The sequence below is a fragment of the Macrobrachium nipponense genome, chromosome 27 (assembly GCF_015104395.2).
Source record: "Macrobrachium nipponense isolate FS-2020 chromosome 27, ASM1510439v2, whole genome shotgun sequence".
NCBI classification, from domain to species: Eukaryota; Metazoa; Arthropoda; class Malacostraca; order Decapoda; family Palaemonidae; genus Macrobrachium; species Macrobrachium nipponense.
In genome coordinates, this window is record NC_087216.1 from 27,323,739 (window position 1) to 27,341,157 (window position 17,419).

At 40.3% G+C, this 17,419-nt stretch overlaps 2 protein-coding genes across 2 annotated transcripts in view; one reads left to right on the plus strand and one right to left on the minus strand.

Moving 5' to 3' along the window:
- Positions 1 to 8,387: 8,387 nt before the first annotated feature.
- Positions 8,388 to 10,853, minus strand: LOC135200640 (uncharacterized). The gene has a single exon (XM_064229248.1). The coding sequence runs from the start codon at positions 10,851 to 10,853 to the stop codon at positions 8,388 to 8,390; it is 2,466 nt and encodes an 821-aa protein (XP_064085318.1).
- Positions 10,854 to 14,291: 3,438 nt separating this feature from the next.
- The window catches only part of LOC135200972 (TIP41-like protein), a 30,211-nt gene continuing 27,083 nt past the window's right edge, over positions 14,292 to 17,419 (plus strand). The window contains exon 1 of the mRNA XM_064229753.1: positions 14,292 to 14,432. The gene's annotated coding sequence lies outside the window, so the exon portion shown is untranslated. The remainder of the gene's footprint in view (positions 14,433 to 17,419) is intronic.

Genomic DNA, 17,419 nt, shown 5'->3' on the forward strand with positions numbered 1-17,419 from the left:
CTTCTTATCCCAAGCTGTGAAATGAGAGGTTTAAATTTAAAATGGTCGAAAATCATCGCTCAGAACAGTATATATAGCATAGTCTACTGTCCCTATAAAGCAGATTACATCAACCGTGCATCTGATTTCTAGGCCAGTCCCTTACGATGCTCCTGATTGGCTGTTGGTAAGCCAATCACAGGGCTAGAAACTCTCTCGAGGGAAAGTTCACATAGGCAGGATGTAGTAGTATGTTCCACCTCTCCTGAGAGATACTTTTGAAAGACGTATCATCCCTCAGGAGAGGTGGAACATACTATTACATCCTGCCTATGTGAACTCGAGAGAGACAGACTGACGAGAGTTTCCAGCCCTGTGATTGGCTTATCAACAGCCAATCAGGAGCGTCATAAGGGACTGACCTACACGTCAGATGCACGGTTGATGTGAATCTACTGTAGTATACTTTGCGTTTGCTAGCTAGTATGATACAATGACCGTTAAAATTACAAATTTATCTGATCTGGTGAATCTCAAACTATTAGTAAGAAAGGATAATGATATGGTTGTAATCATTCTACCAAGCGAGGTCACTGACTGACCAGACAACGCCATATTGAAATTCGCGGAAGGAGAGACACAGGCAACCCGTATTTGAAATTCTATCGCCTATAATAATTTCTCCAGCAGAACAAACAGGAAGGTGTTGGCGGAAGCGTTGGCCTTCCCCGTGGACGGCAAATAATAATTGAATTAACCTCTGGTGGTTCGTTGTTGTGACTGAGACTCGACTTCTATATAAACTTCGATAATATTGTTTGGTTTAGTGAGGTTATCATTATTTTCTTGTCGTGGGTCTATCGTGGTTCGTTTAAACTTTGTGCAGGTCCACGTACGTTATATGTAAGTATATTACGTGCACATTCGGCTAACGATCGGATGAATGAGCGTTTATAATCGGTAAGGATTACGGAAGACATGATGGCACGACATGAGCAGACTGATGGCGGTTAAACAAATCAAGGATTGTTTTTTTCCTTCTTCTTCTTCTTAATTCCCAGTAATTTCTCATCTCTGCGTCTTGCGAATTATCTACGAAAAAATTTAGGCCTAAGTAAATGATCTGAAAAATACAGTCACTTGTAAACTGAAACCTACGATGTTAGGTTTGTTTAGGCCCCACCCCCAACCCCCCAAACCCCTTCGCCCTGAAAATACACTTACTTGTAATCTGGAAATACAATTACTTGTAATCTGCAAATACACTTACTTGTAATCTGGAAATAATTTGAAAATACACTTACTTGTTAATCTTGGAAAATACACGTAACTTGTAACCTGCGAAATACCCAATTAATTGTAATCTGGAAATAAAAAAACTTGTAAAATGGAAATAATTTCTTTTGGAAAATACACTTACTTGTAATGGAAAATACAATATTGTTATCTGGGAAATATTACAACTTAATTGTAATTGGAAATACACTTACTTGTAATAAAATGGAAATAAAACAATACTTGTAATCGGAAATACAATTACTTGTTAATCTGAAAATACAAATACTTGTTATTTAAATGGAAATAAAACTTACTTTGTAAAATCTTGGGAACTAAAATACTGAACTGGTAATCTTGGATAAAATTACACTTACTTAATAAATCCTTGAAAAATAAAAACAAGTAACTGGTTAAAATCTGGAAAATACAATACTTGTAATCTGGAAATACAATACTTGTAACTAAAAATCTTGAAAATAAAACACTTACTTGTAATCTCAGAAATACAATACTTGTAATCTGGAAAAATACAGTGTGGTTACTTGTAATCTGAAAATACACTTACCTGTAACCTAAAAATACAATTACTTGTAATCTGGAAATACACTTACTTGTAATCTGGAAATACAATTACTTGTAATCTGGAAATACAATTACTTGTAATCTGAAAATACACTTACCTGTAACCTAAAAATACAATTACTTGTAATCTGAAAATACAATTACTTGTAATCTGAAAATACACTTACCTGTAACCTAAAAATACAATTACTTGTAATCTGGAAATACACTTACTTGTAATCTGGAAATACTAAAAATTACTTGTTAATCGAAAAAATACAAATTACTTGTAATCTGGAAATACACTTACCTGTAACCTAAAAATACAATTACTTGTAATCTGGAAATACAATTACTTGTAATCTGGAAATACACTTACTTGTAATCTGAAAATACAATTACTTGTAATCTGAAAATACAATTACTAGTAATCTGAAAATACAATTACTTGTAATCTGGAAATACACTTTCTTGTAAACTGAAAATACACTTACTTGTAATCTGGAAATACAATTTTTTGTAATCTGGAAATACACTTACTTGTTATTCTGAAAATATTATTACTTGTAATCTGGAAATACACTTACTTGTAATCTGGAAATACAATTACTTGTAATCTTAAAATACAATTACTTGTAAACTGGAAATACAATAACTTGTAATCTGAAAATACGGTTACCTGGAATCTGAAAATACAATTACTTGTAAACTAAGTCCTACGGTGGTAGGTTTGCTTAGCTGTCTTCTTTCGTCCCCCCAAATTCAATATACAACCATCACCTACAGCAAAAACCTTCTTGTAGAAAATAACCTTCATAAGTTTGAGGCGTTAAAATCCAAAATTGTTTTTTCTGTAACAGATCTACTTTTGTGCCAATTTTTTTTCTATTTTTTTTAGTAAAGTTAAAAGTTATCCCTTTTAAGTATTCTTGCACAAGAGGTCATTAACCTTTACGGAGAACTGTACCTAATGTAATAAATTTCGCAAGAGTTACTTTATATATATATATATATATATATATATATTATATATCTATATATATATAATATATAGCTATATATATATATATATATATATAGACACATACATAATTAGGGGAAGAAACAAATAACGAAATATAAGGGTTAAATAATTTCAGAAATGGCATGATAGTGAAAGAAAAGAGTAAAAAAGCCTCTCTATTCTGATTTTAGTATGTTTTTTAATGATATATGTTAAAACATTATTTTTTTTTCTTCTATCACAGTCCTCCAATTCGACTGGATGGTATTTATAGTGTGGGGTTCCGGGTTGCATCCTGCCTCCTTAGGAGTCCATCACTTTTATTACTATGTGCGCCGTTTCTAAGATTACACTCTTCTGCATGAGTCCTGGAGCTACTTCAGCTTCTAGTTTTTCTAGATTCCTTTTCAGGGATCTTGGGGATCGTCCTAGTGCTCCTATGATTATGGGTACAATTTCCACTGGCATATCCCATATCCTTCTTATTTCTATTTTCAGATCTTGATACTTATCCATTTTTTTTCCCGTTCCTTTCTCTTCAACTCTGGTGTCCCATGGTATTGCGACATGCAATGCGAGTGATACTTTTCTTCTTGACTTGTCAATCAACGTCACGTCTGGTCTATTTGCACGTATCACCCTATCTGTTCTGATACCATAGTCCCAGAGGATCTTTGCCTGATCGTTTTCGATCACTCCCTCAGGTTGGTGCTCATACCACTTATTACTGCAAGGTAGCTGGTGTTTCTTGCACAGGCTCTAGTGGAGGTCTTTAGCCACTGAATCATGCCTCTTTTTGTACTGGTTCTGTGCAAGTGCCGGGCATTCGCTTGCTATGTGGTTTATGGTTTCATTTTTCGTATTGCACTTCCTACATATGGGAGAGATGTTATTTCCGTCTATTGTTCTTTGAACATATCTGGTTCTTAGGGCCTGATCTTGTGCGCTGTTATCATTCCTTTAGTTTCCTTCTTGAGCTCTCCCCTCTGTAGCCATTGCCACGTGTCATCGCTGGCTAGTTCTTTAGTCTGTCTCATGTATTGTCCGTGCATTGGTTTGTTGTGCCAGTCCACTGTTCTGTTTGTCATTCTCCTGCCTCTGTATATTTCTGGGTCTTCGTCTACTTTTATTAGTCCTTCTTCCCATGCACTCTTTAGCCACTCGTCTTCACTGGTTTTCAGATATTGCCCCAGTGCTCTGTTCTCGATGTTGACGCAGTCCTCTATACTTAGTAGTCCTCTCCCTCCTTCCTTTCGTGTTATGTATAGTCTGTCCGCATTTGCTCTTGGGTGTAGTGCTTTGTGTATTGTCATATGTTTCCTCGTTTTTCTGATCTATGCTGCGGAGTTCTGCCTTCGTCCATTCGACTATTCCTGCGCTGTATCTGATTACTGGCACTGCCCATGTGTTTATGGCTTTTATCATATTTCCGGCGTTGAGTTTTTATTTGAGTTTCGCCTTGAGTCTCTGCATACTATATTCTTTCCTGATCGTGTCCTTCATCTCTTGGTGTTTTATATCCCCTCCTTCCATTATTCCCAGGTATTTGTATCCCATCTCATCTATGTGTTTGATGTTGCTCTCATCTGGTAGCTTTACCCCTTCAGTTCTCGTTACTTTGCCTTTTTGTATGTTGACTAAGGCGCATTTTTCTATTCCAAACTCCATCCTGATGTCCCCAGATACAATCCTTACAGTCTGGATTAGGGTATCTATTTCCTTGATGCTCTTACCATACAGCTTGATGTCGTCCATGAACATCAGATGGTTGATTCTGTTGCCTCTTTTCTTGAGGTGGTACCCGGCATCCATCTTCTGTAGTACTTTTGTCATGGGAATCATGGCTACTACGAAGAGTAGTGGGGACAGTGAGTCGCCCTGGAAGATCCCTCTCCTGATATTAACCTCTGCTAGTCTTATTCCAGAGCTTGTAAAGTATTGTATTCCAGTTGCGCATTGTATTTTGGTTGAGGAAGCTGATGGGTGTTTTCCTCTGCCCCATATATTTTCAGGCATTCTATTGAGCCATGTGTGTGGTATCATGTCGAGGGCTTTCTTATAGTCTATCCATGCCATGCTTAGGTTGGTTTTCCTTCTCCTACTGTTCTTTATTACCATTTTGTCTATCAGGAGCTGTTCTTTTGTGCCCCTACACTTCCTTCTGCAGCCTTTCTGTTGGTGGGGGATGGTGTTTGTCTCCTTTAGGTAGTTGTAGAGCCTTATACTGATGATACCTGTTAGTAACTTCCACATTATTGGTAGGCAGGTGATAGGCCTGTAGTTACTGGCTATATTTCCCTTACTCTTGTCTTTTTGCACTAAGGATGTTCTTCCTGTGGTCATCCATTTGGGTGCATGGTGATTTTAGATACAATTATTATTATTATTATTATTATTATTATTATTATTATTATTATTATTATTATTATTGGTGAACAATTCACAATGATAAAACTAAATATATATATATATATATATATATATATATATATATATATATATATATGTGTGTGTGTGTGTGTGTGTGTGTGTGTTGTGTGTGTGTGTATTTATGTATGTATATATATAATAATCCAAAATTCCTATGAACACAATACCCAAATGCAAATAAATAAAAACCAACATATTAAGGAAATATTAAAATAATAAATTAAAAAAGGATAAACTAGGCGCAACAACTAACGGTCAAACACACACAAGCAAAAAATGACATCAACACAAACAGAAAAAAAAAAAAAAAAAAAAACCGAGACGATGGTACATGTAGCTTTAAGAGAACTCTTACAATCGCCAGTGTTCAACAGAACTCGCTAATAAGGGGTCTTAAGACACTCATTTTCGCTTACTCGGGGAGTAAGCCTACAAACTACTTTGTTGTTCCTGTTGTTGTTGTTTGTAAGAAAGGTCTTTGGAAAAGCGCACAAAAAGGTCTGAATTCAAAAAGGTGTTTGGCGTTGAGTTAAAGACACAGAAATTTTAGATTACGATATGTATGATTGATTTATTAGAACGCAAATGTAAAAATAAAAAAATAAAAAAATAATGTGTATGTTAATAGGATAGGATATATATGATTGATTTATTAGAATAAAAAGTGAGAAAATAAATAATGTTAAACAGTACAGAGCTATTATTTTATAATAATATTTATAACGTATTTATTTCAATTTAGTGGGCGAAACAACTTTCTATTTGACCATAGATTTTAGCACGCGCCCCGAGTAAGCTGGAAGTCGGATCCAACCTTTTTATATTTTATTTATTTATCATTTATCTATCTATCCTTTTTCTATTCATCGCATTTTATTTCTCTATTTATTGATTGATTTATCTATTCACTTTTTAATTTCTCTGCTAATTTACCAATTTTTCTATTTTTTTACTTATCAATTCATATATATATTTATTTATTTACTTTTCAATTAAATTATTTATTTATTTATTCACTCATTTATTTATCTATTCATTTAAGCATTTATTTATTTATTCGTTGACTTATTTATTTATCTTTCATTTATTTATTCATTTATCTATTATTTTTATTGATAAATCTTTATCTATTTACTTTTCTACTTATTAATTCACTTATTTCTTTACACTTTAGAACAACGAAGAAGATTATACAATAGATAAGTTATAAAAAAACAAAAAATGACGGTAAGATGTCATTATTGAAAAAAAAAAACACAAAACAAAATTACTGTGTACAACGTGTTTACTTAGAAATATTTACATTTCATTTTACTCAACACTCGAGTACTTTCAGGCCCTATCTGTGGCCCTTTCTCAAGAGATGTGTAGGTTGTCAGCCTGGGTCAAGGCCCAGCAGTCTTCTTCTGGAACTTCTTGTTGAGCCATCATTTATACGATGGCGGTTCTGGTTTCCTTGAGAGATGCTAATCCCCTCTTGTCGTTCTGATATCCTGAGCTAATGGACAATGGATTGACCCTTGTGGTAAGTGAGTGGTCACCAACAGTCTGTTGCCCAGAAAACCTAATCTCCAGGTCAGAATGGTCAGTCCATCGACCATCAGCTCAGGATATCAGAGCGACAAGAGGGGATTGGTAACTCTCAAGGAAACCAGAACAGCCATCATATAAATGATGGCTCAACAAGAAGTTCCAGAAGACTGCTGGGCCTTGACCCAGGCTGACAACCTACACATCTCTTGAGAAAGGGCCACAGATAGGGCCTGAAAGTACTCGAGTGTTGAGTAAAATAAATTGTAAATCCTGATAATTATGCAAACACGTTATACACAGTAATTTTGTGGGTTTCTTTTTCAATCTTCAGAAGAAAACTGAAAGAAGTTTTTTTTTGGCTTCCTTAATAATAATAATAATAATAATAATAATAATGATAATAATAATAAATATTATTATCATTATTACAACCCTCCACGTACATACAACTATCCACTGCTCCAGCTATAACCTTTTACCCACAACTCCATCCACAAGCCTACACATTCAACCTAACACGCACAAACGTATGCATCCACAACCCTCCACTCACCCACAACCCTGCTCAGCAACCTTCTTCCCACAGGCATCCACCTAAGCTCTACCCACAACCATCCTTCCACAATCCTCACACACAACCTTACTGTCAAAACCCCCTACCCACAACCAGTTATAGAGAGAGAGAGAGAGAGAGAGGTGTAACTAACCTGTGGGAATATCCCTTTAAAATTGTGAGATACGTTTTATGTACAAACTTAGTTAGATGCTCCACTTAGAGCAACTGTAGGAATAGGTCAAGAGTCTCCCTGCAGTGCCGTGCACCTAGCATTTACCTTCCATTCTGCGGAATTTATTCTAAAAAATTTATCAAATAAATTCCAAAGAATAGAAAGTGAATGCTAGGTGCATGGCACTGCAGACTCTAGGCCAAATCCTACAATTGCTCTAAGCGTAGCATTTAAGAAAGTTTGCATATAAAACGTATCTCGCGATCTTAAAGAGAGATATTTCTTCCAGGGTTTTACTTTACAGATTTCTCTCTCTCTCTTATTCCTTTTGGTAGTCATTTTACGGAAGATTCCAACCCTCCCTATTTGTCCGGGCTTGGGACCGGCTCTGAGGGTGGCCGCCCACCCTCAGAGGCTAGGTTAAAATGTGGGGTTTTTTTTCCCCACAGCAGGAAAATGGATCGAGTCATTCAGTCGAGCTCAGTTGCAGAGCTCCTCCTGACTGAGGCCAAAGGCCGAACACGAGTGGGTCGCAGAATGGCCCGATGACTGTGGGGCTGAAAGCACACCCAAAGCAACATCAGAGGAACCACCAAAGAACACCTTCGGGGGGGATGGGCCTGGGGGGAGGCCCTCGGGGGGGAATTTTTGAAGGTGTGGGGGCATCTTGGGTGGTCCCTCTCACGCTGCTGAAGATGAGCCCTCAGCCTCACGGTCGCCGAGTCAGTCTGTGGCTCACTCCTGTTGGCCTTTTTGGGTCGACCTTTTTTAGGGGGGGTGGTCACGGGCTCACCCACCTCCCCCTTCCTGCTGTGGAAAAAGGCGAGGCATCAAGACTTGCCTGCCTCTTTTTATCCATCCTGGCTTATCTAACATCAGTACATAAGCCAGTTGATAAGCTGCCCCTTATCTTCAATGCTCTCCTCTACTTCCTGGCTTGACTGTTCAACTTCCTCTTCATTTATCTCATTTCGATGCAAGAGCCTATCTATCTCCTCATTTTTTGAGCCAGTTGTGTCTGCTCTCGAGGCATTTAGCCTTTTCAGTTCTTCAATCTCTCTCTTTTTCTTGAACCGTTCTTTCTCCTTGGCAACTTCATGCCATTTCTTTTCGAGAATTTCAGCCCGGAGTGCAGCCAACGCCTGCTCGTCATCCACAGCATTCCTCATCTGTAGCTCCCGGTTCTCTAGGCCTATGGCATCTATCTCCTCTTTTTTCCTATCCAGTTGTGTCTGTGACTCTTGGATGATCCAATCAGAGTCTGATACTTTGTCAGCTCTCGAGGCGTTTAGCCTTTTCAGTTCTTCAATCGCTCTCTCTTTCTCTAACAACCGTTCTTTCTCCTTGGCAACTTTACGGCGTTTCTTTTCGAAAATTTCAGTCTGGAGTGCAGCCAACACCTGCTCATTGTCCACAGCATATCTCTGCAGCTCCTGATTCTCTAGCCTTAATGCCTCTATCTCCTCATTCTTCCTGGCCAGTTGTTTTTGCAGGTCTCTGATGATCCAATTGCTGTCTGATAACTTAACAGCTTGCAAGGCGTTCAGCCTTTTCTGTTCTGTCATCTCCTGATCTTCGCACAGAGATCTTTCCTCCGAAACATGAATGTCTTTCGGTTCCAGCGTTTCCCTCTGGTGTTCTGCCAATGCCTTCTCGCAGTTCGCAACCTTCCTCTGCAACTCCTGGTTCTCTAGGCCGATGGTCTCTATCTCCTCATTTTTCCTAGCCAGTTGGGTCTGCAGCTCTCGGATGATCCAATCGCACTCCGACAATTTCTTAGCTTTCGAGGCATTGAGCCATTTCAGCTCTTTGATCTCCTTCTTATTGTCGCACAACTCTTTCTCCTTTGCAGCTTCAATGTCTTTCAGCTCGAGAATTTCTGACTCAAGCGACTCTACTTTACTCTTCAGTATCGAGTTTTTCCGCCTCTCATTTGCCAGGGTTTCCTCAATCTCACAGTTTCTGTCTCGTAGGGCAGCAGCGGCGCTTTCCTGTGAAGCTTGGAGCTGAGCTTCGTAGTCTGCAGCCAGCTTCTCGAGTCTCGAGTTTTCCACTTCCTCGAGCTCCAGTTTTTGTCGGAGAGCAACTTGGTCTGCTGTAACGTCCGTCATCTGGCTCTCCAGTTCTGCTACAGTGTCCTCGATGGCCGTCATTTGACCTTCCAGAGTTGCCAGTTTCTCTCGGGCCTTCTCGGACTCTATAGCTTTCTTTGCGAGTAAATCTTCCAGATGGCTAATTTCCTTCTCCAATTCTCTCTCGTTGGCGGCCATCTTCTGCTGGGAGAGACTCCTCATTCTTCTTTCTTCTTGCCATTTCTTCTCCAGAGACGCTGCTTCATCCCTCAGTTCTTTATTTGACTTCTCCATCTTCTCTCTTTCGTATGAAGCCCGTTTCAGATCGTCCTCCAAGTCTCGCTGTTGAGCCAAGATTTGTTCATTCTGATGGAGCAGGTTCTCATTTTCACTTTTCATGCCTGCTTCCTGATCTGCTTTTTGTCTCAGCATGAGGTCCTTTTCCACCAACTGATTCCGTAGCGAAATAATCTCCTCTTTCGCCTCCTTCCACAGACGTTCCAGATCTTCAGTATTCTCCACTTCTAGACAATCTTCCAGCCTAGAGGTTTCTAGTTCATCGTCACTATTGTTCAGTTCTTCCAGATCTAAACGATCTTCCGGTATAGACCATTCGCTCGTGTCTGTTTCCAGACCATCATTACTGTCGTCCAGTTCTTCCAGATCTTCCAGATCTAGATGATCTTCCAATCTAGACAATTCACTCATGTCTGTTTCCAGGCCATCGTCGCTATCGTCCACTTCTTCCAGATCTAGACGATCTTCCAGTCTAGACAATTCGCTCGTGTCTGTTTCTGGGTACTCGTCGTCGTCAGTATCTTCTAGTTCTTCCAGATCTGGCAGATCCTCCAGTCTAGTAGACATATCGCTCAAATCCGTTGCGAGTTCAGCCTCGCTATCTTCCAATTCCAGAGTACTTTCAGGTCTAAAGTCGTCGCCGTCGTGTCTTGTTGCTTCTAGAACTCCATCCAATTCATGAACTTGGCGTCCATGACTTCTGAATTTCCAGCAAACAACCAACGTCAGTCCTGCCAACAGGGCCAATTCAGGGATGGCGATGGCAAAGGCTGGCGCCAACAAGCTGGTCGGTTCTTTAACAATTTCTGGTTCAAAAGATTCAACAGCAGCAGCAAGAGTATCCTGTACTCGTAAACCACTGTCGACTCCTTGACAACAAAAGAAATTGAGTATATCGTCAGTAACACTCGCGAGCAAGTCGCCTTCAATGAATGCTAATACCACAAACAAAATGCAATATAGTTGAAACATCGTGATTAATGTTAACCATATACGCTTGCCTTCTCTGTGTCTTGTTTTCGGAAATGCCACCGACACAGGAAGGAACTTTAGAGGCTCCGAAGACTCCGAAGAGCGCCTCCAGTTCCTGGCTTGGGGCCAAAGGATTTCTTCTTCTTCATCTGCTTCACTAGAAGTCCATATGGCTGCTCTGGAGACGCTGGAGCAGCAGCTGCAGTGAGTCCTTCTGAAGGATCTTAAGGATCTATGTCTAGTCGTCAGAGAAAATACCTCGGAATTGTACGTTTAGTACTTTCTCAAGTCCAGAATTTTCCTATCTCATGAGATTTCTCGATTATTTACCGTAATTATTATTACTACTACTACTACTACTACTACTATTATTATTATTATTATTATTATTATTATTATTATTATTATTATTATTATATTATAAACACAAGCGCAAAGCATACACAATAAGAGAGAGATTACAAAAAAATTACAAATAATAAAACGAGAATGAGACACGTCTAATTCATGTACATAGAAATAATGTCGCAATGAAAAGGTATAGTCAGTGTTGCTAATTGTTATCTGCTTACCCTCCAAACTTGGTATAGGACTTACACAAAACCGTGGAAATAAGTGAAATAAGCGTATCTATTTGTAGTATATATACATATTAGAGCAATTTTATCATTTTTGCATTACTATGACAACTAGAATTCATGGAATCAGTTTGTAAATCCATTGGCGTATGTGTGAAACTCCACTAATTTGGCAACGATGCTCATATATGGCTTCCTTCCTTGGTAACAAAAGAATAAGCGTTGCACTAATTCCACTTATATATATCGTAGCATTAGTCCTACATTCCAAGGCAGACGGTTAAGTAATATCCCTCTTGAGATAATAAAACTCAGGCATATACAGTTAAGCCCCCTTCAAGATAATGAAACTGAGAAAATGATTTCACTAGGATCTAGGTGTGTAATCGTCTGCGTTGGTAATGCGTCAAATGTGGTGAAATTAAGCGCATTATGTTTAGGGTTTAATTAACTACTGATAAACCGTTTGTGTATGTTAGGTGTGTGATGCTGCAAATGTTGTGTAATTAAGAAAAAATGTCTCGTATATACCTACATGAGCTGATTGCCTAAAGGCCTACAATTCATTTTCGCGCAATGTGTTTAGTGGTTTGATGAGCCACTGGCCAGCCTATTGCTAAGTACGTGACGCAGCCATTGTGGCGGAACTATGTAAAAATGTCTGTATATACCTTTTCCCATTTCCACATACCTCGGTGGCAATCATATGCGAACTATGTCTCTCCAATATTCCGAAAGATTCTCATTGAAATATTTTTGTTGTTGCCGCTCTCCCGAGCTGCATAGAATCTTTATATGCAGATTCCCTCGTCTTCTTTCCCTTTTTTCTTGCTTGGAATTCCTTAATGAAACTCTTTGACGTAATTATAAAAGTTTTTTTTGAGGGGGAGGGGGTTTGGGGGGCGACATCGTTCGACCTTAGGATACGAATAAAAAAAAATAAGACGAAGAAAAAGAAGGAATGTGGAAGCTGTTGTCGTCGTCTGTTCTTACGTGAAGAAGAAGATGATGAAGAAGAATGACGCTACGAACGTCGAACGCCTTTCTGCGTGTGTGTGTGTGTGTGTGTGTGTGTGTGTGTGTACGAATAAACAGAAATGTATGGCCCCGCAGGCTTTGTGTGTGTGTCTATTGACGAAGAGGTAGACGCCTCTACTCCCCACAGTCTCTGTTAATGTGTATGTGTTGACGAAGAAGCTGATGCATGTCCCGATAAGCTTTTGTTTGTGTCTGTGGGGGAGAGAGAGAGAGTACGTCTGTTGACGGAGAAACAGATGCATGATCCCACAGGTTTCTGTCTGTTTGTGTGTGTGTGTGTGTGCCTGTGTGCGCCTAGTCTGGTTTTTCATTCCAAAATGTCAACACGTGTAAAATATGTTTTCAAAATATTTCTTTCGATATTTCCCGTCCAGTTTGAAGAAGACTGGTGACAACAAGAAGATGCCAGACAAGAAGAAGAAGAAGGAGAAAGCCTATTTACAAAGCTGAGACAGATAGATCGTATCAGGTGACAGGTAGGCAGGTGAAGATAGGCCTATACATAATCTATCCAAACAACAATAACGTTAGGCCTGCGCACTTGTACACACTTCAACACGTCGCTTCACTTGTTCCAGACTTGGTCATCATGGACACATTATACTCTGTTTAAAACTGGAATTAATATCTTGCAAATTGCATAGTGTTCCTGTATTCATAATCACACTGCATTGCATTATTATACAGTAAAACGTTAGCGCATTTTGGAATTCTTTTTCCAAGCGTTGCCTAACGCCGTAATTAAGTTACATTCCTGTTTTAAACATTTCATTTGGTTCTTATACCCGTACACTATTCTCTTGTAAGTTCGTTCTTATATTTATTTTCAGGGATTAAAACAGTTAATGTAATGGCCATAGTATTTTCGTATACATGGCTTGTGATCGACCACTCAAAACAATCACTTTTCATTTTTCATTTCGCCTTTTAACCAGGCTCAATTCCTTAGACGTTACTTAGAGGAGGAATATTTGCAGAGGTTCTATAGATAAATCGAGAACAACGTCTTATTTCATCGTAAAAGAAAAAAAATCGTAGGTTAAAAAGGGCTATGTAATTGTGCGAACATGTGCAAATCTTGCTATTGTATATAAATAATGTTTTACATTCAATAGTAACTAGCCCAGTGCTTTAGGAACGCGTAAACAATATGAAGATATTCACACACGCACACACACACACACACACACAGCAGAGAGAGAGAGCGCGCGTGGGGTTACAGACTATGTATACTTTTAAAAACTGAATACAACAAAACAAAATTCCTTCTTAACATCTTCAGTACCTCCCACCCTCGGCCCACTTTTACCCTGCATTCTCTCTCTCTCTCTCTCTCTCTCTCTCCTCTCTCTCTCTCTCTCTCTCTCTCTCTCTCTCTCTCTCTCTCTCTCTCTCTCTCACAACACACAATACATTGAATGTGCTGCTACACTGCTCAGGTGATTATTCCAACTCGTACCTTTACTTTGTTTATGTCATTTCATTATCTTTGTTTGTGAATCATTTGTTTATGGTAGTTCATTATTCTTTGTTTATTAATTATTTTGTTTGTGGCAGACCATTATTCTTGATTAAATAATGTGTGAAATATTTAAAAAGCCGCTTTTTCGATGCATCAGAATATTATAATCTCGACTCGCTATGAAATTCCACCTTCTGCAAAGAGATACTGTTTCTCCACATGACTTGCTTATTAAGTTTAGAAATACCATCAAATATGACATCATACCAATAAATAAACATTTAAATACTAATATTATCTTATAATATAAAAATGTAATCCTGAATAAGACCTATTTTAGTGTGAAATAATTTAAAGAATCATTTGACTTGGGAAATTCTGGAGAGTGGAATATCTCGCCATTGTGTTTTGAGAAATTGTCAACAAGACAAGACCGACGTCGGCTTGACCCTTTCGCCTATACTTACAATTCAAGTACTTTGGGACATTGTCACTTGTCAGGTAAGAAACACTAATCTCTTTTAGTGTGATTTTAAGCTCCTGGTGAATTTAATTACCTAGATAGGCTTAATTCTAGCTGGAGATTCGGTGTTCCTTGTAGGAGTGAGGCCTCTGTAGGTTAGCTAGCTAGGTAAGGTTGGCTTAGCCAGTTTTAAAAGGACGTTTAATACCTACCTATTTAGGTAGATACTTAGGGTATTAATTCGGTAATATGGTAGATCTAGGGTACTAATCCTCGGCGGCGTAGACTATGGCAGTTGAGGTTTTCTATGCAGTTTTACCTCCTGAACAAGAATTTTAACTACCTAGGGTAAAATATCACAGCAGGCCAAGCAGGCCACCTACCTACAATCAACGCTAGCCACCCTCCGAAAAAGTACATTATAACGCGTCCGACACCGGAGATGGGTATCAGTCGCGACTTCTTCTTGGTGTTAACTGAGCTAAAGACCTCTAACTCTCCTTTCGGAGTAAGTATTTTCTCCAAAGTTAGAAATTAAGGCCAAATTTTAAGATTTAAACAGAGGGTACTGAAAAGGGTGGCCACGACTGTGGAAATCTCACCAAAACGCTTTAGAAATTTTTACTTACAACTAAAAATGTTTCGAAGATTGACGCTATCTTGATGTTTACGGAGTCGCTTGTGTCAACAAACTTCCCATTTCATTTCAGTGCCTAAAATCTGCACACCACTTGTACCCATAGACGCTGGGGCACTTTCATCACAACAATCGTAAACCCACCTCTTACCAGCACTTATTCGTACTTATTCAAGGGGACTACGGCATTCTTTGCGGCGTTTTGCGCTCTTCAATTGTTTATCAGTGTTGTCAATTGGTATGTGTTTACCCTCCAAACTAGGTATAAGACTTACACAAAACCGGGGAAATAAGTGAAATTAGCGTATCTATTTGTAGTATATATACATATTAGAGCAATTTTATCATTACTGCATTACTATGACAACTAGAATTCATCGAAACAGTTTGTAAATGCATCGGCTATGTGTGACGCTCCACTAGATTGGCAACGATGAGCCATTTTTCCTCACGTCGTCTGCTCGTAAGTATACATCCGAAACATTTGTAATTTTTGGGGGTTAATTTGGTTGCAAAAAAGGGATAATGGACATGAATTAAATAAACATTTTGAAGTAGAGTTAAACTAAATATTGAGTAAAGTAAACAATTAAGGGAATAAAGCTTTGCATCTCATAATCAGTGTTGTCGTCTGCTGCTCGTAACTTTGTTTACGGAGTGAGTGCTTAGGAAACACGAACAGCAATGTGGTTCGAGTGCACTGTGGAGTGAATTAAGACCAAAATGTGTATAATTACAATCAAATAAGCACTGTGGAGTTTCAGTTGTGATGGCAGTAAGGATAAAACCACTGATTACAAGGTAAGAATGAATTCAGTTCCAACCATAACCCCGGGAATAACAAGTTTCATACTTTCACTAATATAGGCAACAAAATGTTGTTTGTTCCGACACGGCATACAAACCTTCGGTCCTTTTACAATAGGAAGATACTAGCGGCAGCTGGATAGGTCGTAAGCTTTCGAACAAGGGGTTCGGTAGTTAACTGCTTGTCCGACAGGCGCGCGCGCGCGACTGGGAGGTAAACAAATCACTTTTGCTTTCGGCCTCACAGTGGATGGACGTGTGTGTTCGCTCTCTGCCCGCTGCTCGTCGTTTGCTTCTAGTGTTTGTTTGTAATTGTGTATGAAAGAGCTTGTAAGTACAGTTATTCTCTCTTATCATATTAATTACGCTGAATTGAATTATGATGGAATCTCCCCGCCTCGCTACCCCAAGGAGACTTTGCCCGGGTACCGAAGGGCGCAAATGCGGGAAGTTCAGATCATTCCCCGAGATTGACCCTCATGTTTTGTGTGCTCGGCCGCCGGGGGCGCGAATGCACCCGGGCCGTGCCCTGTGATGTTTGTATGGACTGGTCGGAGGCGCAGTGGACTTTGTATGAGGGCAGGAAGAAGCGAAGGCCTGCAAAGGAGTCGTCGGAAAGCTCTCCCGCGACTCCTTTGGTGACGGGGACACTTCGTCTTCTTTCCTGCCGCCCGCTCAACTTCCACGTCTCGCGCCTTCCCTTCGGGGGCCGGGGGCGGTGTCTAGGTCCTTCTCCTCTCCCGATGTGTCGAGTGTGGAGGAGGGCGCTAGATACCCCGACGTAGAGTTGTACTCTGGGTCCTCTATCCGCTCGTCTTCGCGCGAGCGGGTAGAGGATCCTCCTAATCACCCGACTTTTTGCCTCCTCAGGTGCGGTTGCCGTGAAGGATGACCTCGGACAGGTGTGGGCATCGTTGGGACTGCAGGGCGTGCCGAGTGTCCAGGGGCTGCTCTATCATCTCGCTGGCTCCGTGGCGGTTACGCATGCTACGGTCACAACCACCACCACGACCCTGACAAACACCTGGCTACGCGTCACCTCCTCACCTGGTGTACACCCAGCACGCGGTCTCTGTGACACCCACACCTCGGTTGCAGGGGCCAGTCGCCGTAACTCGGGGGATGTGTGATGCCGCCACCTGGGTTTGCCGTGCTGCCGCGACCGGACTTCATGTGCCCGAAGAGCTCGCCCCTGGGACCTCCCCACCGGTACCGATGGACGTCTGTGCCGTTGGTTCGACCAGCTGTATCTGCCGTACCTGCCGTGACCACCGCTGCTGTTCCTGTTCTGATCCTGCCGTGTCTGCTGCCGTTCCTGTGATGCTCGCACCTGCTGATGTTGTTCCGTTCTGGCGCCGCTGCTCCCGATGCTGGTCTGTTCGGACAGGTACGTCCGGGCCCTGTTGCTTCGGCAACAGCAGCCCCGGCTCCGTCCTGGATGACAGACCTGACGTCGGTCCTGAGGAGGTTGACGAAGAAGAAGAAGAAGAGGAGGAAGGTGTCGTCGTCGTCTTCATCGTCTTCTTCGTCGTCGTCGTCTGCCGCCTCTTCCCTTCTTCTTCTAAGGCTCACCCCCGCCTA